At 42.7% G+C, this 24,894-nt stretch overlaps 1 protein-coding gene across 1 annotated transcript; it reads left to right on the top strand.

The window, feature by feature from the left end:
- Positions 1–930: 930 nt before the first annotated feature.
- nherf2 (NHERF family PDZ scaffold protein 2) lies at positions 931–23,174 on the top strand. Its single transcript, XM_080836151.1, has 7 exons — positions 931–1,467; positions 1,680–1,994; positions 12,649–12,783; positions 14,367–14,549; positions 16,268–16,421; positions 16,802–17,145; positions 20,992–23,174. Exons 1-7 carry the CDS (start codon positions 1,225–1,227, stop codon positions 21,157–21,159), a joined length of 1,542 nt encoding a protein of 513 aa, XP_080692277.1. The 5' UTR covers positions 931–1,224; the 3' UTR covers positions 21,160–23,174.
- The last annotated feature ends 1,720 nt before the right edge of the window (positions 23,175–24,894 follow it).

Raw genomic sequence — 24,894 nt, 5'->3', positions numbered from 1 at the left:
TTTTTGTAGGGTATGTTTACATTTGATTTAAATTAAACCTTTTTTTACTACATTACTACATTTCTTTTACTTACATGATATTATTGCTGAGGTCTTCTAGAATATATAATCAGATATTCCATTTGTTTTTAGTTAAGGGAAATGTACAAAAACATCAAGGCATGTCAGACAACTTAGAAAAGTCTAAAAGGCATTGGACTGTAAATAAAGACTTAAACATTTAAATTAGGGACTGGAGGAAGTCCGGCAAACTTAAATGTTCTCAGACTTTATTGGATAATATGAACTTTACATACATAATAAAATATAATATTTAAAGAATAGTAAAATAAGCGATTCGATTATTTACTTCTGACATGAATAATATGCTGTGAGTGCTAAAACATTATGGAGATTTCATATCTGAAGCTTTATGCAACTTATTCTTTGCACTCTATACTACATTGAAGGAGGAAGAGTTCCGTATTGTCTTATCCAGGCCGTGATCTCTGTCCAATTGAGTCGCTGTCATCTACCTGGGGTTGCGTGAGCAACAGTGGAGGGGTGGGGGTAAAGTAGATTTATCCGCCGTTACGTTTGCTACCTGCGCTGTGCCCTTTCGCGCTTGGCACCTAATGCGTAAACCAGATTAAAATCCTTTACCTTTTGCACCAAGTGCCCCATGGCTTTTTAATGGAAACGGGCATTTTATTGACTAGAAAGACTACTTCGGTTATACTCTTGCGTGTACTTATAGTTTAGTCTAGTGTCTCTGTTCTTTTCGCTTTTCCCACACGTTTAATCGGATAAACTCCAGACTGATTTCTCTAGGAGATAAATGAAGAACACAGCATACGGTGGAGGTGTAGACATTTCCTATTCCTTGTTTCTTGAAGTCTTTGAGATTCGACTCTCTAACCTCACAAGTTCCCAACTATTCACCGTCAGACTTACACAGGCTGGCTTTACTTGACATTTTGGTGTTTTCCGCTCAGAGAGGGCGGTCGTTGCGACTGAAAAGGACAATAGCGGTCTGATACATCATTTCAAAACGATACCGTAGGCTACTATTTCCCTTCCGCACCATCGGATGTCTTTGTAATATGGATTTGCCATTAGAAAGTAAAAAATGGCCTAGATTGTGAGTGGACAAATTGCGAATTGGATTACGCGTAATTCTGTGGGTCGTTACCTGCGCGAACTTTTTCCTGTTAGGGCACAAGGAGTGCTTGTTTTCACTTTCCTATGAAGATGGCGCATAGTTTGGAGAGGGAGCTGGTGTTGAAGGAGATGATGAGACCACGACTCTGTTACATTACCAAAGGAGAGCGAGGATACGGATTTCACCTGCACGGCGAGAAAAACAGGGGCGGACAGTTTATTCGTAAGATTGACCCGGGGTCTCCTGCAGACCTCTCCGGTCTCCGCTCAGGTGACCGGGTGGTTGAGGTGAACGGAGAAAATGTCGAAAAAGATCCGCACTATGTAGTAAGTAACTTCAACCAGCGCCACATAATTTAGCTTAAAACCTGTTCGACCACTTGCGCTATAGCCTAGGGGTGTTTGGTCAGGGCTTGGGTCCCGATTGTGTTGTATCAAGTTTCAGATAATATCCCTCTAGGTTCTGTTTTGCACAGACTCATCTCTCTCTCTCTGTCTCCCTCTCTCTCTCTCTCTGTAACACGCACGCACATTTTCAGGTGGTAGAGAAAATCAGGACTGTTGAGCACAGAACCAGACTGCTGGTGGTGGATCGTGAAACTGACGAATACCTCCGCTTCCATGAGCTTTCCTGCACGGAGGACCGAGCCATAGAGATGGGCTCCTTATCACCTCGCACCTCTGTGACCTCCTCCCCCCGCACTTCAGCCACCTCTTCCCCACGTGCCTCAGCCACTCCATCCCCGTGTGCCTCGTTCACTGTCCCCAGCCCGACAGAATGTATGACCAAGACAAGGCGAACCGTGTCGCCTTTGCTAATGGATGAGTGCCCCACTATTCACAATGATCAGAAGGTAGGTAATGTTTCAAGATGTGTGATCAGTTTGCCAGAGGGATGAGAAACGAGTAGAGGAGGGTTTGGCCTGGTGTCACCTCAACAGCTTGGACAACAAATGTATAGGAGCCCTTTCTATAGCTCTCTAGAGCCCTTTCGTTGCAAGGTGCTTCCCTTAACAGCAGTTGGCCACATTAAAAGTAACACTAGAATGTGGAATGACATCACTATCTACTGGATGGTGGAACAAAGAAATTATCACACAATAGGTGATGGCGTTAAATTCATTATTGTGATGTTGATGAACTGGCGCCTACATGGATTCATAATTACACTGGGTAGGAGGGCTAACATAACATTACACATCAATAATCAGAAAGGCAGGATTATCTGACCAAAATAATAGGAACACAACTCAACAAATTCTGATGTCATATTTTTTTGGTTTGTTCTGACAATGACAAACAAACACCAACAAACATTTATCAGGCGCGCATAAGCACTGACTGGTATTGGTGGTTCCTCTGCCTCCAGTCAAATAATTTATGTGAGATGTGTCATGGTCTCCATGTTGACATTATTTGCATGAAATGCACATTTGTCACAATTCTAACCTAGCTCGGGTAACAATGGAATAAGGTTGAGGACAACTAGAGCTAATCACACATACAATCAAAAAACCCACAGCGTTATTGGTTGGTACGGGATAATAGAAAGTTTTTTTCCATGTTCATTTCAATTTTCATGTCCTGATACACTAAAGTTCTTCTCCAGACTCTCTGAAGCTTCTTCAACCATTTAGAACGGAGGTAAAGCTTCCCATTCTGTAGTCCTGCCACATCTTCTCTGAGATTATTCAAGACATTATCAGTGCAACACTTTTGCATTCATGCCTTTGTTGAGAGTTTTTTCTCAGCCCTGTGAAAACTTTAGAATCTCTGTGTTCTGGCTGCCGGCCCCTCTCCACAGTAACCCTACCTGTGTGCATTGTGTCCTGAGGGTGGGTGCCTTATGTAAGATAAGCAACTGGGTACCCATGGGAAGGAAGCACGAGAAACAAAACCCACCCACCAGGGACAATTTCCCCTTGACTATTTTTAGGCCTTTTTTTTACTGTACAGAGACAAGTTCTCAACCATGTTACCATGGTCACTCTGGAGAATCTGTGACATACATCCAAATATGACCCATGGGCTCAGGAATGTAGTGAAGTATCTATAAATCCTTTCTAAGGAGCATGCTCAATGATTGTAGGGTTTGCTGAATTGTTTGTCAGAAGGTTTTGTGAGGCTTTCACACAACACTATGTCCTTTGTTAGGTTCAGTGCAACCAGACAGCCAGTGCCGCGCATAGCCCAAAGGTGCCATGTCACCAGCTGGGACACTTCAAGCGTAGGGTTTTCTGTTTTGTTCCGTGCGAATATCATTCTTGTCATTTTAGTGTGCATGTGAATTAGTGTGTGTGTTTACATAAAAACATAGTGATAGTCTGACACTCTACCAAGGTCTGTTTATCTCAAGTGCTAGTCAATAGGGGTCAGGGACGTCATGAACTTTAGGACTGCGCGTGGCTCAGACAGACGTCTCTCTTTGTGTGAGTGTGTGTACTGCAGAAAGGCACTGGTCCGTGCACTGCAGAAAGACACTGGTGTGACTGCAGGGCAAGGTTGCATGTATTTTAGGGTTGAAAAGTCTAATCTCAATTTCAAAGATGTCTGTTTAAAAGTATTTAAATTAAGTTTGTCCCAGTTCTGCAGTGAAGTGGGGTGTGGGGGTATGCAATCCTTGCCCCAGGGTGCCACGTATGAAAGCCGAGAGTTGAGCTGATGTTTTTCAGATCAGGTTGCCTTTACAGACAAAAGTGCAAAGCTGAAGTATGATCTGCATGCTTGTTTTTCCAGATATTTGCACAAAACATACAGTGCCTTGCATAAGTATTCACCCCCTTTGATGTTTTACCCTTTTATGGCTTTTATAAATCAGTCATGGTCAATATAAGTTGGCTTTTTGGACAAAAAAAATCGCAAAATAGCTCTCTTTAATGTCAAAGTGAAAACACATTTCTACACAGTTATGTAAACTAAATAAAAATATGTAACGAAAATAAGTGATTGCATAAGTATTCACCCCCTTTAAATAGACTGCCCTTATTCAACAGAGGTCCAGCCAATTGGTGCTAGAAGTCTCACAATTAGTTAAATGGGGATCAGTGTGCAGTGAGTGTGTCTCAAGTGATTGTAGTATAACGACACCTGTGTCTGGAAGGTCCATTCACTGGTCAGTATTCAGTATAAAAAAAGTATAGGTCAGGGGAAGGATACAAAAAAATGTCCAAGGCACTTAACATCCCCTGAAATTCTGTTCAATCCATCATCAAGAAATGGAAGGAATATGGCACATGTGTAAATCTGCCTAGATCAGGCCGTCCTTACAAACTGAGTGACCATGCAAGAAGGAGACTAGTAAGAGAGGCCACCAAGACACCTAAGACTACTCGGAAGAAGTTTCAAGCTTCAGCAGCTGGTATGGGAGAGACTCTGCATACAACCACTGTTGCCTTGGTTCTTCACCAATCAAAGCTTCATGGAAGAGAGCCACTGTTGAAAAAATACTCCACTTTGGTTTCATCAAACCACAGAACCTTCTGCCACTTGACCATGGAGACTCCCACATGCCTTTTGGTGAACTGTAGTCGATCCTTTTTTTCAACAGTATACTTATGCAAGGCACTGTATATGCTAAGAGACTTTAGATTCATACACAGCAGTGTGTGTGTGTGTGTGTGTGTGTGTGTGTGTGTGTGTGTGTGTGTGTGTGTGTGTGTGTGTGTGTGTGTGGGTGTGGGTGTATGTGCGTGCGTGTGTGTGAATTTGTTTGGGTGTAGTCTCTGATGCACTCTTTGTGGAGTGTATTGTTCCATATCATTGGCAGACAGCGGCATACTGGCAGTGTTGCATAACACGTTCCACTGAGTTCATCAAGAAAAGGTCCTCGGAGCTAACAGGTTGAGGGCATTGTCTTATTGTCTTCTGAGAGCTGGCCTATGAATGGCTGCCTTGCCCCTTGTACAGTTTGGATAGGCATCTGATTGTAAAATGACCAGGTTGTAACATGGTGTTAATACATCCAACGCTCCCAGCCTCATCAGCTTTACTTTTTCAAGTAATATCAAGTCACTTGTGTGCACTCACTATAGAAATGATGCATCATTATATTATAAACATGTTATGGTAGATGTCATAGCCTGTCATAAGTAGTTGTGGCAGTCAACACTGCCATGTGACCATATTCTGTAATTGTCATGACAGTATGATAAAGAACAAAACTATGAAAACGAGTTCTCTCTACAGATTATTCTTCGTTCGTCTCTACTATTCCAATCCTCTCCATTCTTTGTTGAGCTGTAAGCTTATGGTAACAACAGTAGCTAAAGACACAATCAAGAGCAAGATAACCATGTATAATATATTTTAAACCACGGGCATTCAGCAGATTATTCAACAACCAGCTAGTCACATGTTGTGATGTTAAAGCTTATAGCTGTTGTATATGAGAGACTGAGTGCTTTTAAGCTGAAGAAAGCCCATCACAATTAAATCATTGCTCATATAGGACCATGGTATAGGACATCACTGCTAATGTATGGTAGATGTGCTAAAGGTGGTCCATAGTTCACACTGGGATATTCAGCAGGTGATGTGATGGCAAACAATTGTTGTGCATGCGAGCGAGAGAGAGAAAGGCAGAGAGAGAATCAGGGAAACAAATACCTACACTGTTCAAACCCAGGGACAGCAGACTCTCGTGACAAGCTTCACAAAGTTAGAAAGTTAACGTTCGTCCTTCAGGAGAACTTCCCAAAACGTATTCGGCCATGGAAAAAGGTTACTGTTGAAACAGTATATGCCTAAGAAACCTGTCAGATGGGGTATTAAGATCAGGTGTGTCTGTGTCACCCTGACATGATACTGTTTGCCATTTCATGTACATAAGAGGAGTGTGTGGCAGATGATCTTGGTTTGGGATACAGGGTATTAATTGATCTAATGAGAGACTATATATACAAACACCACCACTTGTATGCATACAATCTGTTTTTCTTCCATTACATCAGTGAGGAACCTGCTGAATGCTAATACATATTACTGTGGGATCATATGACCCAACTTAATATTTGTCCCCAAAGGTATTATGGATGGCAGACTGATGCACGGAGAGAGCCTAAAACAGTCAGCTTATGCAGGAAGTATGACTGTTTGTAGTTGGAGGGACACAAGATAATTCAGCTTTATATAGGCTATTTGAAGCCTGCATCTATATTCATGCCAGATTAGGTTATCACTGTCCCGGAGCTTGTACTAAACTATAATGCAAACATGGGATGTGTGGTATAACTATATAGAGCTACTATAATGTAGGAAGAACAGGGAAGAAGTGGTGGAAATATTTGTTTTGGGGGTTGCTGAATATTGCAGTGGTGAATGCATATATTGTGTGGGTAACTCTTCAGAGGCCACTGTCCCAAAATAGAAAGAGTTTGCTTTGAAATCGTTCAAAATGATACTTGATGCATGAGTTATGTGAAGTAGAAAAAGGCAAAGGCAAGGGGGCAGCCGGCCACTGGAGTTGGTAACTCCCAACTTGAAAGCAGGTCACTCCCTTGTCACGTTTGGTGGGCGTAAAAGAGGCTGTATGGTGAATAAGGAACAGAGCACAATCTGGGAGATGCATGGAGACTTCATTTGGGTGCTCCACAAGCTGTGTGTTGGTTCCTAGCATTGAAAATCACTTTTTTCTAATAAACTTAACTTAACTTAATTCTTACAGTATTTACCTTAATACTTCTTAAACACATTAAGAAGATATAAAATGTAATAAATACCACTGCAGTATTGTTCAATACTGAAGTCCACAATGGTGCGTGGTAATGAATTTGAACATGGGTGTATGGCAAAAACAAAAAGTAATTCCCTTTTTCTTCCTTGCTTCAGTGTTCTCAGCTCTTTCAGCTCTTTTTTAATTTTTATTTATAAATTAAACAAGATTTTATGAACTGTCGAGATTTACATTTAGACAATAGGCCTACATGTAGTCATTTAGCAGACACTTTTAACCAAAGCGACGAGGATCGGTATGCTATTACTGATTGCCTACACAAGCAGTTTTTAATCAATGGCATTGTGTGAAACCTAATATAAGCCTTCTAATATGAAAGAAATAGGCTGGTCTTCATCATGGCCAGAGGACGCATATTTAACATGTTTTGTACAATTACGTTTACTCCAAACGTTGACCAGGTCACTGTTTCTTCTGAAAGTTTCTTACAGATAACATCATATCATTGCTGTGTCTTTTGTATGCTGCCAGTTCACATACAAGCCACCAGCTGTTGCCAACGTGTTTCTGATGATGGAAGAGGCTGCGCGCGCACCCCCTCCTGACCCGTGGACAATAAGGGCCTGATTTACTAACAGGATTGCGCCCATTTCTGGCGTAAAATAGCGGTCGTAAACATAAAACGGTATTTACTAAGGGGGCGCATTTGAGTAGAGTCGCATAGTAACGCTTTGGGGGTGTGTACCTGCCAACAGGTGGGATGGCACGGAAACGTGGGTGGTAACGTGGGCGTGAAGCGCTATTTAATGGGAGGAGTGCGCCTAATGATGTATTGCGTGGTATTTACTAAACTGCCTGGCAAGCGCACGTCTCTGATTTGCGGGCTAATTCTCCGCCTCATAAAAGCACGTCTTAACCAGGAAGTGCATTTCCATTGAGTCTGAACACATTCATATGGCAGCAGTTATAAGAGCAAGGCGAAGAAAGCACACTTGTATAACACATTTTCAGTTAAGCGAACCATAAATCATTAGACGGTATAGGTTAACCAGCCACGCAATACTTCAATTACGGAACCAGATCAGAGACAACATCCAACCCTCCAACCGGAGATCACATTCATGTTAAACTCCGGACATTGCAAATATTGGCATCGGATCATTTCAAACAGTTATAGCATCAGCAGTTGGTATATCTCAGCCTTCACTCAGCCAAATATTCACACAGGTACTCGACGCATTGCTACGGCGCACTGGTCAATACATTTCCCCACTGCCACAGCTGAAATTAGAGACATCAAACAGGACTTTTTTTGAAATCGCAAACTTTCCGAACGTAATATGAACCATTGATTGCACCCACGTCCATATATATTGTAGTGAACCCATGTCCCTTGTAGAAATTATTAATTTCGCCATGTACACATCTATATTGTTATAATAGACAGTTTATGCATTAATGCCACCAATAGCATATTCCTCATAATCGTGTTCTTTTAAACATCTCGCTGTAGGTGATGGCGGGCAGAACAACAATATAGCAGCGCAGACATTGAATCAGGTTCAGTGATTGAGCGAACGTGAACCAATATATCTATCTCCACCTCACTGAACCTTCATTTTCTCTTCCTAAATAAATACCACGGAAAATGCGCAAAAACACTGTGCGTTAATGTGCAAACGCAGATTAAGCAGCGGTCGCATGTTAGTAAATCAGGCCCTATATAGGGCGAAGTAAACACAGTTTGCCCAGCGCAGATCTGGTTTGATAAATACCACGGAAATTGAAGAGTTGAAAAAAATATTTCTGTGCGCTGTCTCTGTCTATATCTTCGCCTTGCTCTTAGAACTTTCGCCATATCAACGTTTTCAGACTCAATGGAAATGCGCTTCCTGGTTAAGACGTGCTTTTATGAGGCGGAGAATTATCCCGCAAATTAGAGACGTGCGCTGGTCAGGCAGTTTAGTAAATGCCACGCAATACATCATTAGGCGCACTTATCTTCTCTCCTCCCAAATGTTTGCGCATGTTTCCACCCACCTTTTCGTGTCCTCCCCGTCCACACCCACAAAGCGTTAATATGCGCTGCGCCCCCTTAGTAAATACCGCTTTATGTTTACGACCGCTATTTTACGCCTGAAATGGGCGCAATCCTGTTAGTAAATCAGGCCCTAAATATCAATTTGAAACAGAATTAAGCATGAACTCGTCTGTCACATGTACCTAAACCTGTTTCTGTCTGTTCAAATAAGTATTTGGTAATATGTTGGTTGACGCAGTCAAAATTCCATGAAACTTATAGTTAATACATACAGTTAGCCTACATCTTAAACGGATTAATCTTGACTGAAGACTTCTTTTTTCTTAAAAAAATAAGTCTAGTGTGAACGCCGCCTAAAACGTAATTTTTGTCTTTTGTAATAGAGGAAATTAACAGATAGGCCTAGCCTACAGCTGAAAAGGACAGGTGATAGGCTACGTTTAGAGGGTTTGAGTTTGTATAGGGGTTTAAAAGATTGACTCCTCGTTGGGGCGACTACAGATATCGATTTTTTTTTTAAATATAGGCCTAATTAGTAGGAAATTAAACGAGTAGTTAATGAAAACGAAGTGATATGTTGAAAACCGAATGGAGATCTGTATCTTCTGGTCGATTTTGAGAAACAGTAGTTGACTTCCGAATATTAACGTGCAATATCTTTACATCGCATTATCTGCGCTTTCCCGAATAAGGTATTCTCATACGGGTGCATCCCTCGCTGGTAGGCCTACGGCCTTTTAGATCCTCGGGCGGAGGTCTTCTGTCTGTTCCAGAGGCCCCGCTGAAAACTAAAGGGAACCTATCGGTTAAATTTAGCTGCCTCTGTGAAGCAGTTTGTAACATGGATTATGTTATTGCTATTGGTTGGGGACTTGCCACAGCGGCCAATCCTTTCACTGTCACATGCAAGTATTCATAGCCAGCAACCTAAGGAATATAACAACTTCCCAACCATAGATGTTACAACAATGCACAACTGCCTTTCAGTTTACCAGGCAAGAAGGTCTTATCAGTATTACTGATGGATTTTCTAAGCTCTGAAGCCTGTCACTGAATGTGGACCATTGTATTGTATAATATGAATATGAATTGTACCATGTGCTTAAACTCTTCACAGGCTTTTCTGCCATAGAAGGAATCACCTGACTATCAAAACCTCTCTTCCACCAGTTGTCCCTTACTCATAGATACACTTCTACATATGCTAGGTTTTTCTTTCATATTTGCCCATTTCAGACTGTCTTATCAAAATGCGGCCAGAATGTGGTGTAGTTACTTATGTTAAGGGACCTGGAAGTAGCTGAAAGCCTTCTATAACAGACTGTGTGGCACCGATCCAAAGGCATTTGCAAGATCCAATAATAATATAATTGTTCATGGCATATTTATAGGTGAGGTTATCCTAGCTGTTTAACTCTATCTTATTGAGCCATCTTTAGCAGTTGGCAATTGCTAGGGTATATAAATGTGAACAAATTAGTTAAACGTATGTATTTTGGGGCCAAGCAGTGACGCTGTACAGGCACCTGTGTTTTGTACCTTCCTTTAATAATTTTAGTTTAATGAGGAGACTGTAACATACATGAAACAATGGAACTCTGCCATTTAAATAATTTAAACCATTTTCGAATTCAAACAGTAATTGGTTTAATCACTATTGTAGTACACACACACATTACACATTGCTAATAATTATGGCAACCATTTAGTGTCTGGTTGCCATGTTTGCCAGCCACTTTTTAAAGTGAAGGAAATGGGGCTTTGTGTGCATCTTTGCTATCTTTGTGAGCATGTGTATGTTCATTCATTCAATGCTTGATACAGAGTGTGTGTGTGTATGTGTTTCCATGGCCTTTGATCTGATCTGTCTATATTTGTCTGTGTCTTCGTGGCTCAAGATGTGTCTATGTATGCCTGAGAGATTATCATAATAGCGCCCTTTTGGCACATGAAGGGGAAACAGTGTGGATCGTCTAATCCAGATCCACATACACTTCTTGTCTAGGAGTTTGGACACATGCAGGTCACTACCGTTCTAAGTTTGTCCCTCTAGGATTTTGGGATCTTGCGATTGTTTCTGCTAAAGAACGCATAGTATTTTCTACATTACTTACGATTGATTTGATTTAACTCAAAAGTTTTGAGAAGGCCCACAGCAAATTCAGTCACTTTTGGTGGCAATTACCACCATAAACCCTCACAAGATCTTGGAGGGACTGCTCAGTGTGGAATTTGGATCATCAGACTTTACTGATGAAGGGTATAAATTAACTTTACTGCAGAGATTTGCAACTCAGACACAAGTGCAACTAAAAATCACAGGACTTCTTGCTGTAAACATCCACCCATGTCCTTTATGTTTACGCTGGGAATTAGAGGACACAATTTCTCTCCCAGTCTTCCTTTATCTTTATATTGCGGCCACCACACGCAGACTGGCTTCTGTTCAGAGATGAGGAGCATGCTGATGTCTGGGCCTCCACATGTACTCACACAACTTCAGTACGCACACAAAAATACAGCACACTGAACACTCGAAATCAGTGACACAATGCTCAAACCTGATTTCTTCTCTCACCACACTCTCTGTCTCTCTCTCTTTCTTTCTTCTCTTTCTAATCTTACTAATTCACACATACACATATTATAATTCACACATACACATATACACATTACTAATACACACACACACCACACACACAAATCTTTATCAAAGTCCTTATAGGCGAGTTTTGTCACTCTGCAGCCATCTTGGCAACGCCTCCAGGCAGCTATTTCGGCAAACAGGATCAGGCTGAATGGGGAGCTCCAGTGGCTGACAAGAGAGAGGTACTCCCTCTGGTGTGTACTTTGGCTTCTGGAACTCTGAAGATCATTTACATGCACAAAAAGCTATATAACACACTAAAGGAAAGGTAAAAACCAGAAAAGCATAATAGGTTCTCTTTGAAGTACATCATGTGAATCCACGTGAATCTGATATAATCAATTTTTTTCCTAACCGCTTAAATTAAGCTAAAAAAGACTTTATTCTTAATGTTGAGTTGCACACTGCACATGCCCCAAATTTCACAGCACAGCTGTTGCTGTGGTAATGGTGAAAATAAACAGAATATTCAGGTGAGGCAAAATGTCAGTTATGCCATTTCCAGCAATGTGATTGGCTCTTTATAATACAGGCCAAGACTAGCTGCTAGTTAGCATTAGTCTCCTCCCCTATAGCATCTCTGCCATGACCTACTGGCATCCTGTCCCGCTCCATCAGGTGATTACGCTAGGCTTAGATAAAGTCCCTGGGTGGTGGATGAACTACTAACTTCATATAATTAGAGGAGTCCTCTGTACCGTGTTCATAAATCACTTGGGGAGTCATCTGTTATGATCACCTTCTCAACCAGCCCACAGTCCAGTCAAATGGTTATCACACCAACTTGGGATAAATAAATGTAATGCCAATCCCTTCTCCATTTAGCCTGCCTCATCAGCCTAGCCTCAATGCTAGCTGAGAGGAAAGGGGTGCCCCTTTGTGCAGTAGGTGGATCTGTGAACATTTGTTGTCTAATTTCCTGTGTATTTCTCTCAAGCGACCTACCTTTTAGGAATGAGGGAAGGTCATGAACAGTCTATATTGACATTGTGATATAATCATTGACATAATCAATGTAAAAGTCTGTACCTAGGTTGGGGCAGGATCCAAACCGCACTACCAGAAATCCATAGATAAATCAGATCAGTTCATCGGGTGTTTGGGGGATCTCTGGTCATATTTATGAATCTGTTTTATTTTCTCTTCAAGATTCCCAGTAGTCCATCAGCGTTGTCCAATGGCTCTGTGGTGCACCAGTGCCACAGCAGACTGGCCTCCCCTGTCCCACTCACCCCACTGTCTGAGCACAGCACTGAGTTCAGTGCTTCTGAAACAAGCACTCCGGTAAGACCTTTGACTTGAGTGAATGTGTGTTTCTCATGTTTGAAGTTCATGTGTAACCCTTTCATTTATTGACTTATTTCAGTGCACCAGGCTTCGTGTTTGTAGATAATCTAGGAGTTTGGGCAAGCTACAGGAAGAAATACAAAACAAATAAATTATGAGTAGTTGAAAGAGAACATGCAATATATTAGTGTATTCGTATATTAGTGAACATGGTGTAGGAATTGGTGTAACACAGTATGGTGTAACATAGTGAACAATACAAAGATAAACAAAAACAACACACACATATATTATGGAGTATCTGAAATCATATATGATGAAATGATTGGTAATAGTCAAGGATTTGTAACGAAATAAATGAACAATGTTCATAGTTTCTCATCGTGCTTATATTTGAGAGAATATTAATGTTCCAAAACCACCTTATTTGTTTTAGAATGTACAGATGGTGAAGCATGTTTGTCTTTTGAGGCTGTGTTAAAGGAGCCATGGGTTATGTATGGGGCCCATGGCCTTAATTGACCTTAATTCCAGATCGGTTGGTCATTAGGGCTAAGACATGAGTCCATGAGGCCGTGCCTGCTGTTGGCCCTAGAGGGCTATATGGTCAGGGAGACACCGCTGGGAGAGAGAGAGGAGTCACATCCAGATTCAGTTAGCTCACCCTGGGGGGACTACACCCTTCATCCTCAGATTCATCATGTGTGGGTGGGGGTGGGGGTGTGCTTCTGCTGCGGCTAGATGGTTCTCCATTGTATGCAAGTCTAACACATTAGTGTGTGTACCCTTGTGTCTTGGGTGTGGAGCGCAAGTCTAACACATTATTGTTTGTACCCTTGTGTCTTGGGTGGGGAGCACCACATACTCCATTCCTATGTATTGTTTCTCCAGAGGAAGTGACACAGCCTCCATAGAATGACCATTCTTCTGTAATGTACTGTAGGGTGTGTGGCTGTTTCCTGGGGAAGTGACTTAGGGGTCTCCATGCTTTGCCTAGCCGAACACACACACACACACACACACACACACCCTTCCTGCACTGGCTGATGGGACAGATGATTACATGAGAGCTTCCCATCAGTGTGTTACAAACCTTTCCCAGAAAACCTGGAGAGAGATTAGCAGTGCTTCTTGCATTTCAAGTGGCCTATAGACTTGGCAGCCCATCTCACAGGTCAATACAGATGGGTTTTCAAATGGCCATTTTGTAAAAGAGGGGGAATAGAGGAGGTAGAGTGCAGTGCATTCCTCCAGGGGAGAAGGTTATTGAGGGCATAGGACCTCTTTATCTGGAGAATAAAACTAGCCCTCATATTCAGGAACCTAATATTGAAATGCCCCTGTTGTGATTGTTACCCACTAATAGACTAGGGTCGCACAGAACTTATTTACTCATGCAACTTCTAAGTATGAACACTAATTGGATTGGGTCCAAGAGAAAGTCATGGAGTTAGGCCGGAGAAGATTATCCAAACTCTTCAAGGATGTACTGTACATCCGAGCAATTTTAGCTTCACTTTAACAGACATTTATAGTCCTTTCTCTCATCTCCTTCCTGATGTCCCTCTATTTTACCATAGGAGTCTTCACCCTTGCCCCCCAGAGACCACCGTCCAAGACTTTATCACATTAAGAGGGCAGAGTTGGGATTTGGCTTCAACCTCCATAGTGACAAGGCGCGGATGGGACAGTACATTCGCTGTGTGGATCCAGACTCGCCAGCAGAGTACGCCGGATTGAGGCCCAAGGACAGACTCGTAGAGGTGATCAGCACAGATTATTTGAGATTGGATTACTGTGGATTGCTCTGGATTACACAAGATTAGTGGTCAGACATCAATTTGTGTGTCTGTGTGTATGTGGAAGTCTGTGTTTGTGTGTGTGATTGTGTGGTTGGATACAAAATTGAAGACAGATCAACGTAATTTGTGCGTGGTGGCACCCCGTTCCCTAACTAAAGATCTGAGTTCTGATTCTACTTATTTATGCCCTGTGATTATAACAAAGAGAGTGAAAGAGAGAGAGACAAGAATAAAGGAGAAGATGACGTGCTTAATCAGAGAATGGAAGGGAAAAAATGTCTAGCTCAGTGTGTATGACACTGTGAATCCGGTGAGACCACACTACACACTGACGTTCAAAAGTTTGGAATCACACAGAAAAAGACACATTTTTTGGGAAACTCATATTTGTATCCATCAAATAAGGTGCAAAATGTATTGAAAATATAAATATATATTAAAAATGACTGATTCCTCCATAAATAGATCTTGCATAAGTACCTTTCACATGGTATGTCATGACAGTAGAGTTAAAAAAGGAGTTACAGCATTCCTTGTCAAAGACTCCCTTTACTGCGTACTAATAACATCCTTTAGCAGCCCCAAAGCACAGTCATCTTTCCTCTACCATGCCTGAGAGATGATATCAAGCACTCCTCCCACATCTATTCATCTTTTGTTCTGCAGCTCACAAAGGTTCTTCTCTGGGATCCAAACACCTCAGCTTAGATTCGTCTCTCTAGAAGTTCTGTTCAATCATCTTCCACTCAGTAACATCATAGATTCTTCCGTCTAGAAGTTCTGTTCAAACATCTTCCACTCAGTAACATCATAGATTCTTCTGTCTAGAAGTTCTTTTCAATCATCTTCCACTCCGTATCAGCTTTCTTCTGCCCATTTCAGTGTTGTCCTGTCATTGGCCAGTCTTGGATATGGCTTTTTCTTTGAAACTCCGCCCAGAAGGACAGCAGTCCAGAGCCTCTCCACTGGTGAAGAAAAGACTGGTGTTCTCTGGGTACTATTTACTAAAGCTTCCCACCTAGGACCTGTGAGGCCTCTGTTTCTCAAAGGAGAAATTCTGATGCTTTCATCCAGCTGCAGAGTTGGGCTCTGGGGTCTCCATCTTGTCTTTCTATCCTGGTTAAAGCCAGTTTGCTCTGTTCTGTTCTATAAAGGATGTGGGTGCAGTTTCATGGCGATGTCTTGCACTGAAGAGCCTTGATTTCTGAGAACATCAATAGACTGACACGTTTTCTGAAGAAAACTCATTATTTCTTTTGACCATAATCATATACATTAATGCTTAAGACACTTGAGAAGCCCAAAGAAGGCTGTTCGTATTGCTTCCTTAAAAGTACAACAGTTTTCAGCCACACACACAAAACTGCAAAGGGGTTTACCGATGATTGATTAGCCTTTTAAATGTGATATTCTTTTCAAAATCAGCTGTAGACGGCAATAGTCAAGATGTACACATAGAGTAGACAGTAGACAGAGAACACAGGCAGCTGAGGAGAAGGTTTTCGATAGTTTACCTTCCCATGCCCCCTGCTGGTTTTCCCCTGTAAATGCAGCTTACATAGAGAGGCAAGGGCATTCTCAATGTTGCATACTGCATTCGCGCCTTGATTCAGTATGATGCCATCACATTCTTCCAGTGTTTTATTTTCTGACACTCTTCTGTCTCTTGTCACTGTCAGGTGAATGGGATGAACATTGAGCACCTGCGGCACTCCGAGGTGGTGGCGGTGATCAGGAGGGGAGGGGGACAGACCTCTCTGTTGGTGGTCGACCCCGAAACCGACCAGCTCTTCAAAACACTGGGCATCACCCCCACCTGCAAACATCTGGAGGGTCAGAGAACATATATTTATCTGCAACAGCAACATTGGACATTCAAATATAGATCTGCAACATTATATGTGATTCTTCATTCTTTATTGAAAGCAGGGTGATTACTTCACTGCCCTCAGTAGAATGAATTGGTCCTTTGAAATATGGTACTCTATACTGTGCTACTGGTTGTTACTACTGTAGCTATCATGGTCTTAGTAAGATAGCCCCACCATTTAGGCTGTGTTCTACTGAGGGTTTCATCCTGTTGCTTGATTTACTTGATTTAAACTGTTCTCAGTACACTATCTGTTTTGTAATGGTGTCTTTGTGATTCATTTCTCCCCCTTGAATGTTTTCCTTATTTAACACTATTATATTGCTCTAATTTTACCACGCAGAGGACTGTGTTGACGGACCCATCAAAGATTACTCTCCAACTGAGTCTACCCCCTCCCCGGTCACAGACGAGTCAGTGTCCCTCTCCCCGGTTCCAGACGAGTCAGTGTCCCACTCCCCAGTCACAGACGGGTCAGTGTCCCCCTCCCCAGTCACAGACGGGTTAGTGTCCCCCTCCCCAGTCACAGACAGCAGTGCAGTGCCTCCCCCAGTCATCAATGTGACTGTGATGGATCCATCGGTGAGGAACGGCTCCCTCCACCACTGCAGCCAGGACAGCTCTTCCTCCCACTCCACCCTGTCCGACATGAGTGCAGACCTGAGCAGCTCTGACACCAGCTTCAAGGTAATTGACCACACACGCCAGGAGTCTCTTCACTGGAGCATCTCTATGTGTGTAGATGCTCACCTCTTCTTCATCTCTCCTACATCTCTCCTCACTAACCTCTTCTTCTCCTCCATCTCTCCTCACCAACCTCTTCTTCTCCTCCATCTCTCCTCACTCACCTCTTCTTCATCTCTCCTCCATCTCTCCTCACTAACCTCTTCTTCTCCTCCATCTCTCCTCACTCACCTCTTCTTCTCCTCCATCTCTCCTCACCAACCTCTTCTTCTCCTCCATTTCTCCTCCTTCATCTCTCCTCCATCTCTCCTCACTCACCTCTTCTTCTCCTACATCTCTCCTCACTAACCTCTTCTTCTCCTCCATCTCTCCTCACCAACCTCTTCTTCTCCTCCATCTCTCCTCACTCACCTCTTCTTCATCTCTCCTCCATCTCTCCTCACTAACCTCTTCTTCTCCTCCATCTCTCCTCACTCACCTCTTCTTCTCCTCCATCTCTCCTCACCAACCTCTTCTTCTCCTCCATTTCTCCTCCTTCATCTCTCCTCCATCTCTCCTCACTAACCTCTTCTTCTCCTCCATCTCTCCTCACTCACCTCTTCTTCTCCTCCATCTCTCCTCACCAACCTCTTCTTCTCCTCCATTTCTCCTCACTCACCTCTTCTTCATCTCTCCTCCATCTCTCCTCACTTGCCTCTTCTTCTCCTCCATCTCTCCTCACTTACCTCTTCTTCTCCTCCATCTCTCCTCACTCACCTCTTCTTCATCTCTCCTCCATCTCTCCTCACTCACCTCTTCTTCTCCTCCATCTCTCCTCACTCACCTCTTCTTCTCCTCCATCTCTCCTCACTCACCTCTTCTTCTCCTCCATCTCTCCTCACTCACCTCTTCTTCTCCTCCATCTCTCCTCACTTACCTCTTCTTCTCCTCCAACTCTCCTCACTCACCTCTTCTTCATCTCTCCTCCATCTATCCTCCCTTTCCTCTTTTTCTCCTCCATCTCTCCTCACTCACCTCTTCTTCTCCTCCATCTCTCCTCACTCACCTCTTCTTCTCCTCCATCTCTCCTCACTCACCTCTTCTTCTCCTCCATCTCTCCTCACTTACCTCTTCTTCTCCTCCATCTCTCCTCACTCACCTCTTCTTCATCTCTCATCCATCTCTCCTCACTCACCTCTTCTTCTCCTCCATCTCTCCTCACTCACCTCTTCTTCTCCTCCATCTCTCCTCACTTACCTCTTCTTCTCCTCCATCTCTCCTCACTTACCTCTTCTTCTCCTCCATCTCTCCTCACTCACCTCTTCTTCATCTCTCCTCCATCTCTCCTCACTCACCTCTTCTTCTCCTCCATCTCTCCTCACTCACCTCTTCTTCATCTCTCCTCCATCTCTCCTCCCTTTCCTCTTCTTCTCCTCCATCTCTCCTCACTCACCTCTTCTTCTCCTCCATCTCTCCTCACTTACCTCTTCTTCTCCTCCATCTCTCCTCACTCACCTCTTCTTCATCTCTCCTCCATCTATCCTCCCTTTCCTCTTCTTCTCCTCCATCTCTCCTCACTCACCTCTTCTTCATCTCTCCTCCATCTATCTTCCCTTTCCTCTTCTTCTCCTCCATCTCTCCTCACTCACCTCTTCTTCTCCTCCATCTCTCCTCACTTACCTCTTCTTCTCCTCCATCTCTCCTCACTTACCTCTTCTTCTCCTCCATCTCTCCTCACTCACCTCTTCTTCATCTCTCCTCCATCTCTCCTCACTTTCCTCTTCTTCTCCTCCATCTCTCCTCACTCACCTCTTCTTCTCCTCCATCTCTCCTCACTCACCTCTTCTTCATCTCTCCTCCATCTCTCCTCCCTTTCCTCTTCTTCTCCTCCATCTCTCCTCACTCACCTCTTCTTCTCCTCCATCTCTCCTCACTTACCTCTTCTTCTCCTCCATCTCTCCTCACTTACCTCTTCTTCTCCTCCATCTCTCCTCACTCACCTCTTCTTCATCTCTCCTCCATCTATCCTCCCTTTCCTCTTCTTCTCCTCCATCTCTCCTCACTCACCTCTTCTTCATCTCTCCTCCATCTATCCTCCCTTTCCTCTTCTTCTCCTCCATCTCTCCTCACTCACCTCTTCTTCTCCTCCATCTCTCCTCACTTACCTCTTCTTCTCCTCCATCTCTCCTCACTCACCTCTTCTTCATCTCTCCTCCATCTCTCCTCACTTTCCTCTTCTTCTCCTCCATCTCTCCTCACTCACCTCTTCTTCTCCTCCATCTCTCCTCACTCACCTCTTCTTCATCTCTCCTCCATCTCTCCTCCCTTTCCTCTTCTTCTCCTCCATCTCTCCTCACTCACCTCTTCTTCTCCTCCATCTCTCCTCACTTACCTCTTCTTCTCCTCCATCTCTCCTCACTTACCTCTTCTTCTCCTCCATCTCTCCTCACTCACCTCTTCTTCATCTCTCCTCCATCTATCCTCCCTTTCCTCTTCTTCTCCTCCATCTCTCCTCACTCACCTCTTCTTCATCTCTCCTCCATCTATCCTCCCTTTCCTCTTCTTCTCCTCCATCTCTCCTCACTCACCTCTTCTTCATCTCTCATCCATCTCTCCTCACTCACCTCTTCTTCTCCTCCATCTCTCCTCCATCTCTCCTCACTCACCTCTTCTTCTCCTCCATCTCTCCTCACTTACCTCTTCTTCTCCTCCATCTCTCCTCACTTACCTCTTCTTCTCCTCCATCTCTCCTCACTCACCTCTTCTTCATCTCTCCTCCATCTCTCCTCACTCACCTCTTCTTCTCCTCCATCTCTCCTCACTCACCTCTTCTTCATCTCTCCTCCATCTCTCCTCCCTTTCCTCTTCTTCTCCTCCATCTCTCCTCACTCACCTCTTCTTCTCCTCCATCTCTCCTCACTTACCTCTTCTTCTCCTCCATCTCTCCTCACTCACCTCTTCTTCATCTCTCCTCCATCTATCCTCCCTTTCCTCTTCTTCTCCTCCATCTCTCCTCACTCACCTCTTCTTCATCTCTCCTCCATCTATCTTCCCTTTCCTCTTCTTCTCCTCCATCTCTCCTCACTCACCTCTTCTTCTCCTCCATCTCTCCTCACTTACCTCTTCTTCTCCTCCATCTCTCCTCACTTACCTCTTCTTCTCCTCCATCTCTCCTCACTCACCTCTTCTTCATCTCTCCTCCATCTCTCCTCACTTTCCTCTTCTTCTCCTCCATCTCTCCTCACTCACCTCTTCTTCTCCTCCATCTCTCCTCACTCACCTCTTCTTCATCTCTCCTCCATCTCTCCTCCCTTTCCTCTTCTTCTCCTCCATCTCTCCTCACTCACCTCTTCTTCTCCTCCATCTCTCCTCACTTACCTCTTCTTCTCCTCCATCTCTCCTCACTTACCTCTTCTTCTCCTCCATCTCTCCTCACTCACCTCTTCTTCATCTCTCCTCCATCTATCCTCCCTTTCCTCTTCTTCTCCTCCATTTCTCCTCACTCACCTCTTCTTCATCTCTCCTCCATCTATCCTCCCTTTCCTCTTCTTCTCCTCCATCTCTCCTCACTCACCTCTTCTTCTCCTCCATCTCTCCTCACTTACCTCTTCTTCTCCTCCATCTCTCCTCACTCACCTCTTCTTCTCCTCCAACTCTCCTCACTCACCTCTTCTTCTCCTCCATCTCTCCTCACTCACCTCTTCTTCTCCTCCATCTCTCCTCACTCACCTCTTCTTCATCTCTCCTCCATCTCTCCTCCCTTTCCTCTTCTTCTCCTCCATCTCTCCTCACTCACCTCTTCTTCATCTCTCCTCCATCTCGCCTCACTTACCTCTTCTTCATATCTCCTCCATCTCTCCTCACTGACAGGTTGTGGATGAGGACGACCGTCCAACATTGGACCCCTTCTGGCAGAGTGGTCTTCGCCTGAGCCCGACGGCTGCACAGGCCAAGCTAATTTTCCGTGAGAACAGGGCCAAAAAGAAAGCGCCCCCTATGGATTGGAGCAAAAAACAACAGCTATTCAGCAACTTCTAAGAAGAGGCTTCCTTGCCATCTAATGAGTGAAAGAGAAGGACAAACATAAGAGAATGTCCTTCACTGTTTAAGCTAATTATTAAAACTCATACCTGCACCTTTACTTTTCTACAGCTCTGGATAAGTGATGATTCTTTTTCACCTGTGAAATCATCTAACACACTGTCCAAACAGATCAAGCACCTCTTCTTAGGGGGAAAGCACACAAGACTGAAACAGAATAGAAGGCCAGACCTGTTGGGAGTTACTGAGGAAATGAAGGACTGAGGGAAAGAAAATGGGTTGCTAATTTGTCTAAATAACCCAAAAGAATATGGGAAAGACAGACAGACAGACAGAGAGAGAGAGAGAGAGAGAGAGAGAGGAAGCGGTGGGGGAAAGTGAAAGCAAAGTAAAGTTTATTAACTTAGATTGCCTTGAAAGAGTAGCATTGGTTCATCCCGACAACTAAACCGTGTTAATCACACTGGAATAAGAACATCAATACACACTATATGGAGAACAAGCAGTGTATAATATTGTTGTTGATTGTTGTTCGCCTTTTCAATCCCTAGTGAAGCATAGGCCATCAATAACGAATTTCCTCTGGATGTAGTATCCACTTGTTCTCGATTGATTCAGTAATCCAGTAAATCCACTGAGCAAGGGGTTGACCCACCCAGCTCAAACATATTGAATTTATATTGTATTTCCAGCATAAAGGCAAATTAATGTGTGACAAATCTGAAGAGAAGAAAGGGCCTAGGAAGTACATTGGGTGGGGACAGGAAAAGAGCGGGAATATTGTCCTTCTAGTGACTCCAAAGAAAGAATAACTTTTGACATAATGTAGGTCGTTACATACTTATAGAGGTTGTGTGTGACTATCGATGGAAATATGTTAAGTGAATGCATAGCCTCTAAGGCTCCATGTGCATAGTGTGAGGGCCAGCTGACATGGCTAAAATGTTCTCGCAAACAATCCCACACCACCAGATGGGAGCGCGCTGGCTTAAATGGTTTGAAGAAAAACAACAATGTGTTGTCATGGCATTTAATGATATGTGGTGAATGTCACTCTAGGATATCTGTATATCACTTTTCAAGTCTTCAAACACAGTAACTGCATATTGTGAAATGTCTGTCTTTGATTTCTGCTTGTTTGTTTTTGTTTAACATTTAACATTCAATTTATATATATATAGCGCCAAAACAATACAATTGTCTCAAGGCGCTTTATAAAACTGTTTCAAGCCGATCCTCAATATTATACATCTTGACGCATTTAAGAAATTTGAGAAACAAAGTAGGGAACACGATTAAAATATTATTTGTGACTAATCATGAGCACCATATAACCATATTCTTTCTCCTACCATATCTCTGATTATTTATCATCCCTTTCTCTGAGCATACTGAAGCCCTGACGTCTGGATATGATGTGTCTTTAACTCTCTATTAAGAGTCCTGAGGTTTAGATATTATGTCTCTTTTAACTCTCTATTAAGAGTCCTGATCTGGAAGACCTCATGGATGTCACTAACATTTTATTTGATAAAAAAAATCGAATTGTGGTATGTGCTATAACTGTAAACATATTGCATAAACAACTTAAACTACCTAATTGGTTTGCTTGAGCTGCCGAAACTATTTATTTCTTTTACAAGGACTTTATTTTATTTCATCCCCAAAACATGTCAAAATGTTACTTTTAGTTCTGAAATATTTATTATTGAGTAAAAGATGGAAGTATTCAAATGAAATAGAAATGGACATTTCTTCTGTGACCGAAGTCTAAACTTTCATTGGTTACTGATTTGATTTGATGTGTTATGAGTATGTACACTTCGGACATAAAGTATCCAGACTGTGACTGTGTTCTGTGTCTATGTACCCACTCCACACTGTGTTTCACAACCCAAACTCTCTTCTTCAATAAAACGTATTTTAGTTTTGGACTTAATGTCTTCAGAATCAGAAGTTTCACTAATATATCCAAATATTGTCTGTGGTAAAGCAACACGTAGTGTGATGATTGGAGGATGTTTCTGTACATTTAGGTAAGCTAAATTGTATACTTGTGTGTCATAAAAAGTAACTATTATTTACTAACAATTCATAAAGAAAACGATTGACACTTGAACAACATTAATGTCTTTGGCCACTCGGGGGCAGCAGTGTCAGGTGTTCCAGTTTTGCAAGCATCACTATCTGTGTGAACATAAACACTGTGTTCAATAAATCTATAAACTTATTTTCATAAACCATCATTTTCTTCACTCTTGTTTTAGAGAGATAAATGAAAAATACAGAAATCACATCATATTGTGCTGCTGTTCCTCCCTGATGTTCTGTGAGTCTTCCATAAGAAAACTGCACAATTTGCTTGTAAGGAGTAGAAAATGCTGTGGGGCTCCAACTCTGTTAGGACATGTAAACACGTGTGTGTGTGTGTGTGTGTGTGTGTGTGTGTGTGTCAGTAAGTGACAGCCAGTGTTAATGTGAGCCTGTTAGTGAGTGTGTGGAAGTGTTTATGCTTGTGCTCTGGTGGGTGGATGGATGAATAAGGCTTATATATGCGGACTCCATTCCGCCGCACTTCCTCTTTTACATTTCTCATTGGCGCTGGTTTATTTTTGCAGCGTTGTTTAAAAGAAGTGGAAGCCACGCACTCAAACATCATCACAGTATTTATACACTCTACTGGGCGGGGTGTAGCCACCGGGGTGATTTCCTCTCCTTCCTCACACACTCTCGCATGAATTCTACATGAAAAACTCTTTCGAGGAAGAGTCTGAAGAATAATGGAATCATTATAATCAATCAAAAAGGAATTAACATAATATACATTGTCCCTAAGATTCCTTATTGTGGGCGCTGCATGATTCTCCTAGAAAGCATCATGTGATGAATGACTTTGGCTGGCCCACCTCAGAGCATGAGACGGAGTATAAACAGCAGACCCAGAGCCTTTCATCAGTACACTATGAGTTTAGGAGCTGGTATGTAAACACATTGAGCTGAGAGTAAAGCACGTGGACACCATATGGCCTGTACCTCCATTCATAGGCACTAGCTTTTCAGTGCTTACTCTCTCCTTACTCTTGACACATTTCTGGAGTTTAAACAAACTTTATCATCCTCGTTTTATTACCCTTGTTTTGTCTCTTATCTTTAGTGTTTCTCTTTCTTCTCTTTCTAGACATACAACAGGGATGCCACCCATAGAGGCTTTAGCACCCAAATTGGTGTCACCATTTTATTCATGGAATACCACAACTAAGACACTGAATAATATGAATAATCTGATACTGAATAACACTTCATCTGGTTTCACAATATAAAAGCACAATGAAATATAGGAAAGCCTACTGACTTAGATATAGGCCTGATATTCAATATCCAAATTAATCTTTAAACCAACTTAAAGCCTACTGGCTTACATATTGGCCTAATATTCAATACTCAAATTCAAAATGAAAGAACAATCTGCTCATCTTAAACCATGTTATTTATGTCTGCAAAAATAATGTTTATATAAGAACTGATACCATGCACTGTCTTGGTAATCTCAGGTAATACCACTCAGTAATCTTGGTAATACCTGATTCGGCCCTCGGTCTGCAGGTGTTAGGCTTTCGGTGTACAGATGTTTGGCTTTGAAACTTTGATGCTAGCCCATTTTACATTAATCCAGACATGGATTAATTAAATGTTATGTAATGTGGATGCTGCCTTTACGTTTCATGCCTTGGG

The sequence above is a fragment of the Sprattus sprattus genome (assembly GCF_963457725.1).
Source record: "Sprattus sprattus genome assembly, chromosome: 1".
Classification (NCBI taxonomy): Eukaryota; Metazoa; Chordata; class Actinopteri; order Clupeiformes; family Clupeidae; genus Sprattus; species Sprattus sprattus.
This window is presented reverse-complemented; position numbering and strand designations above follow the sequence as displayed.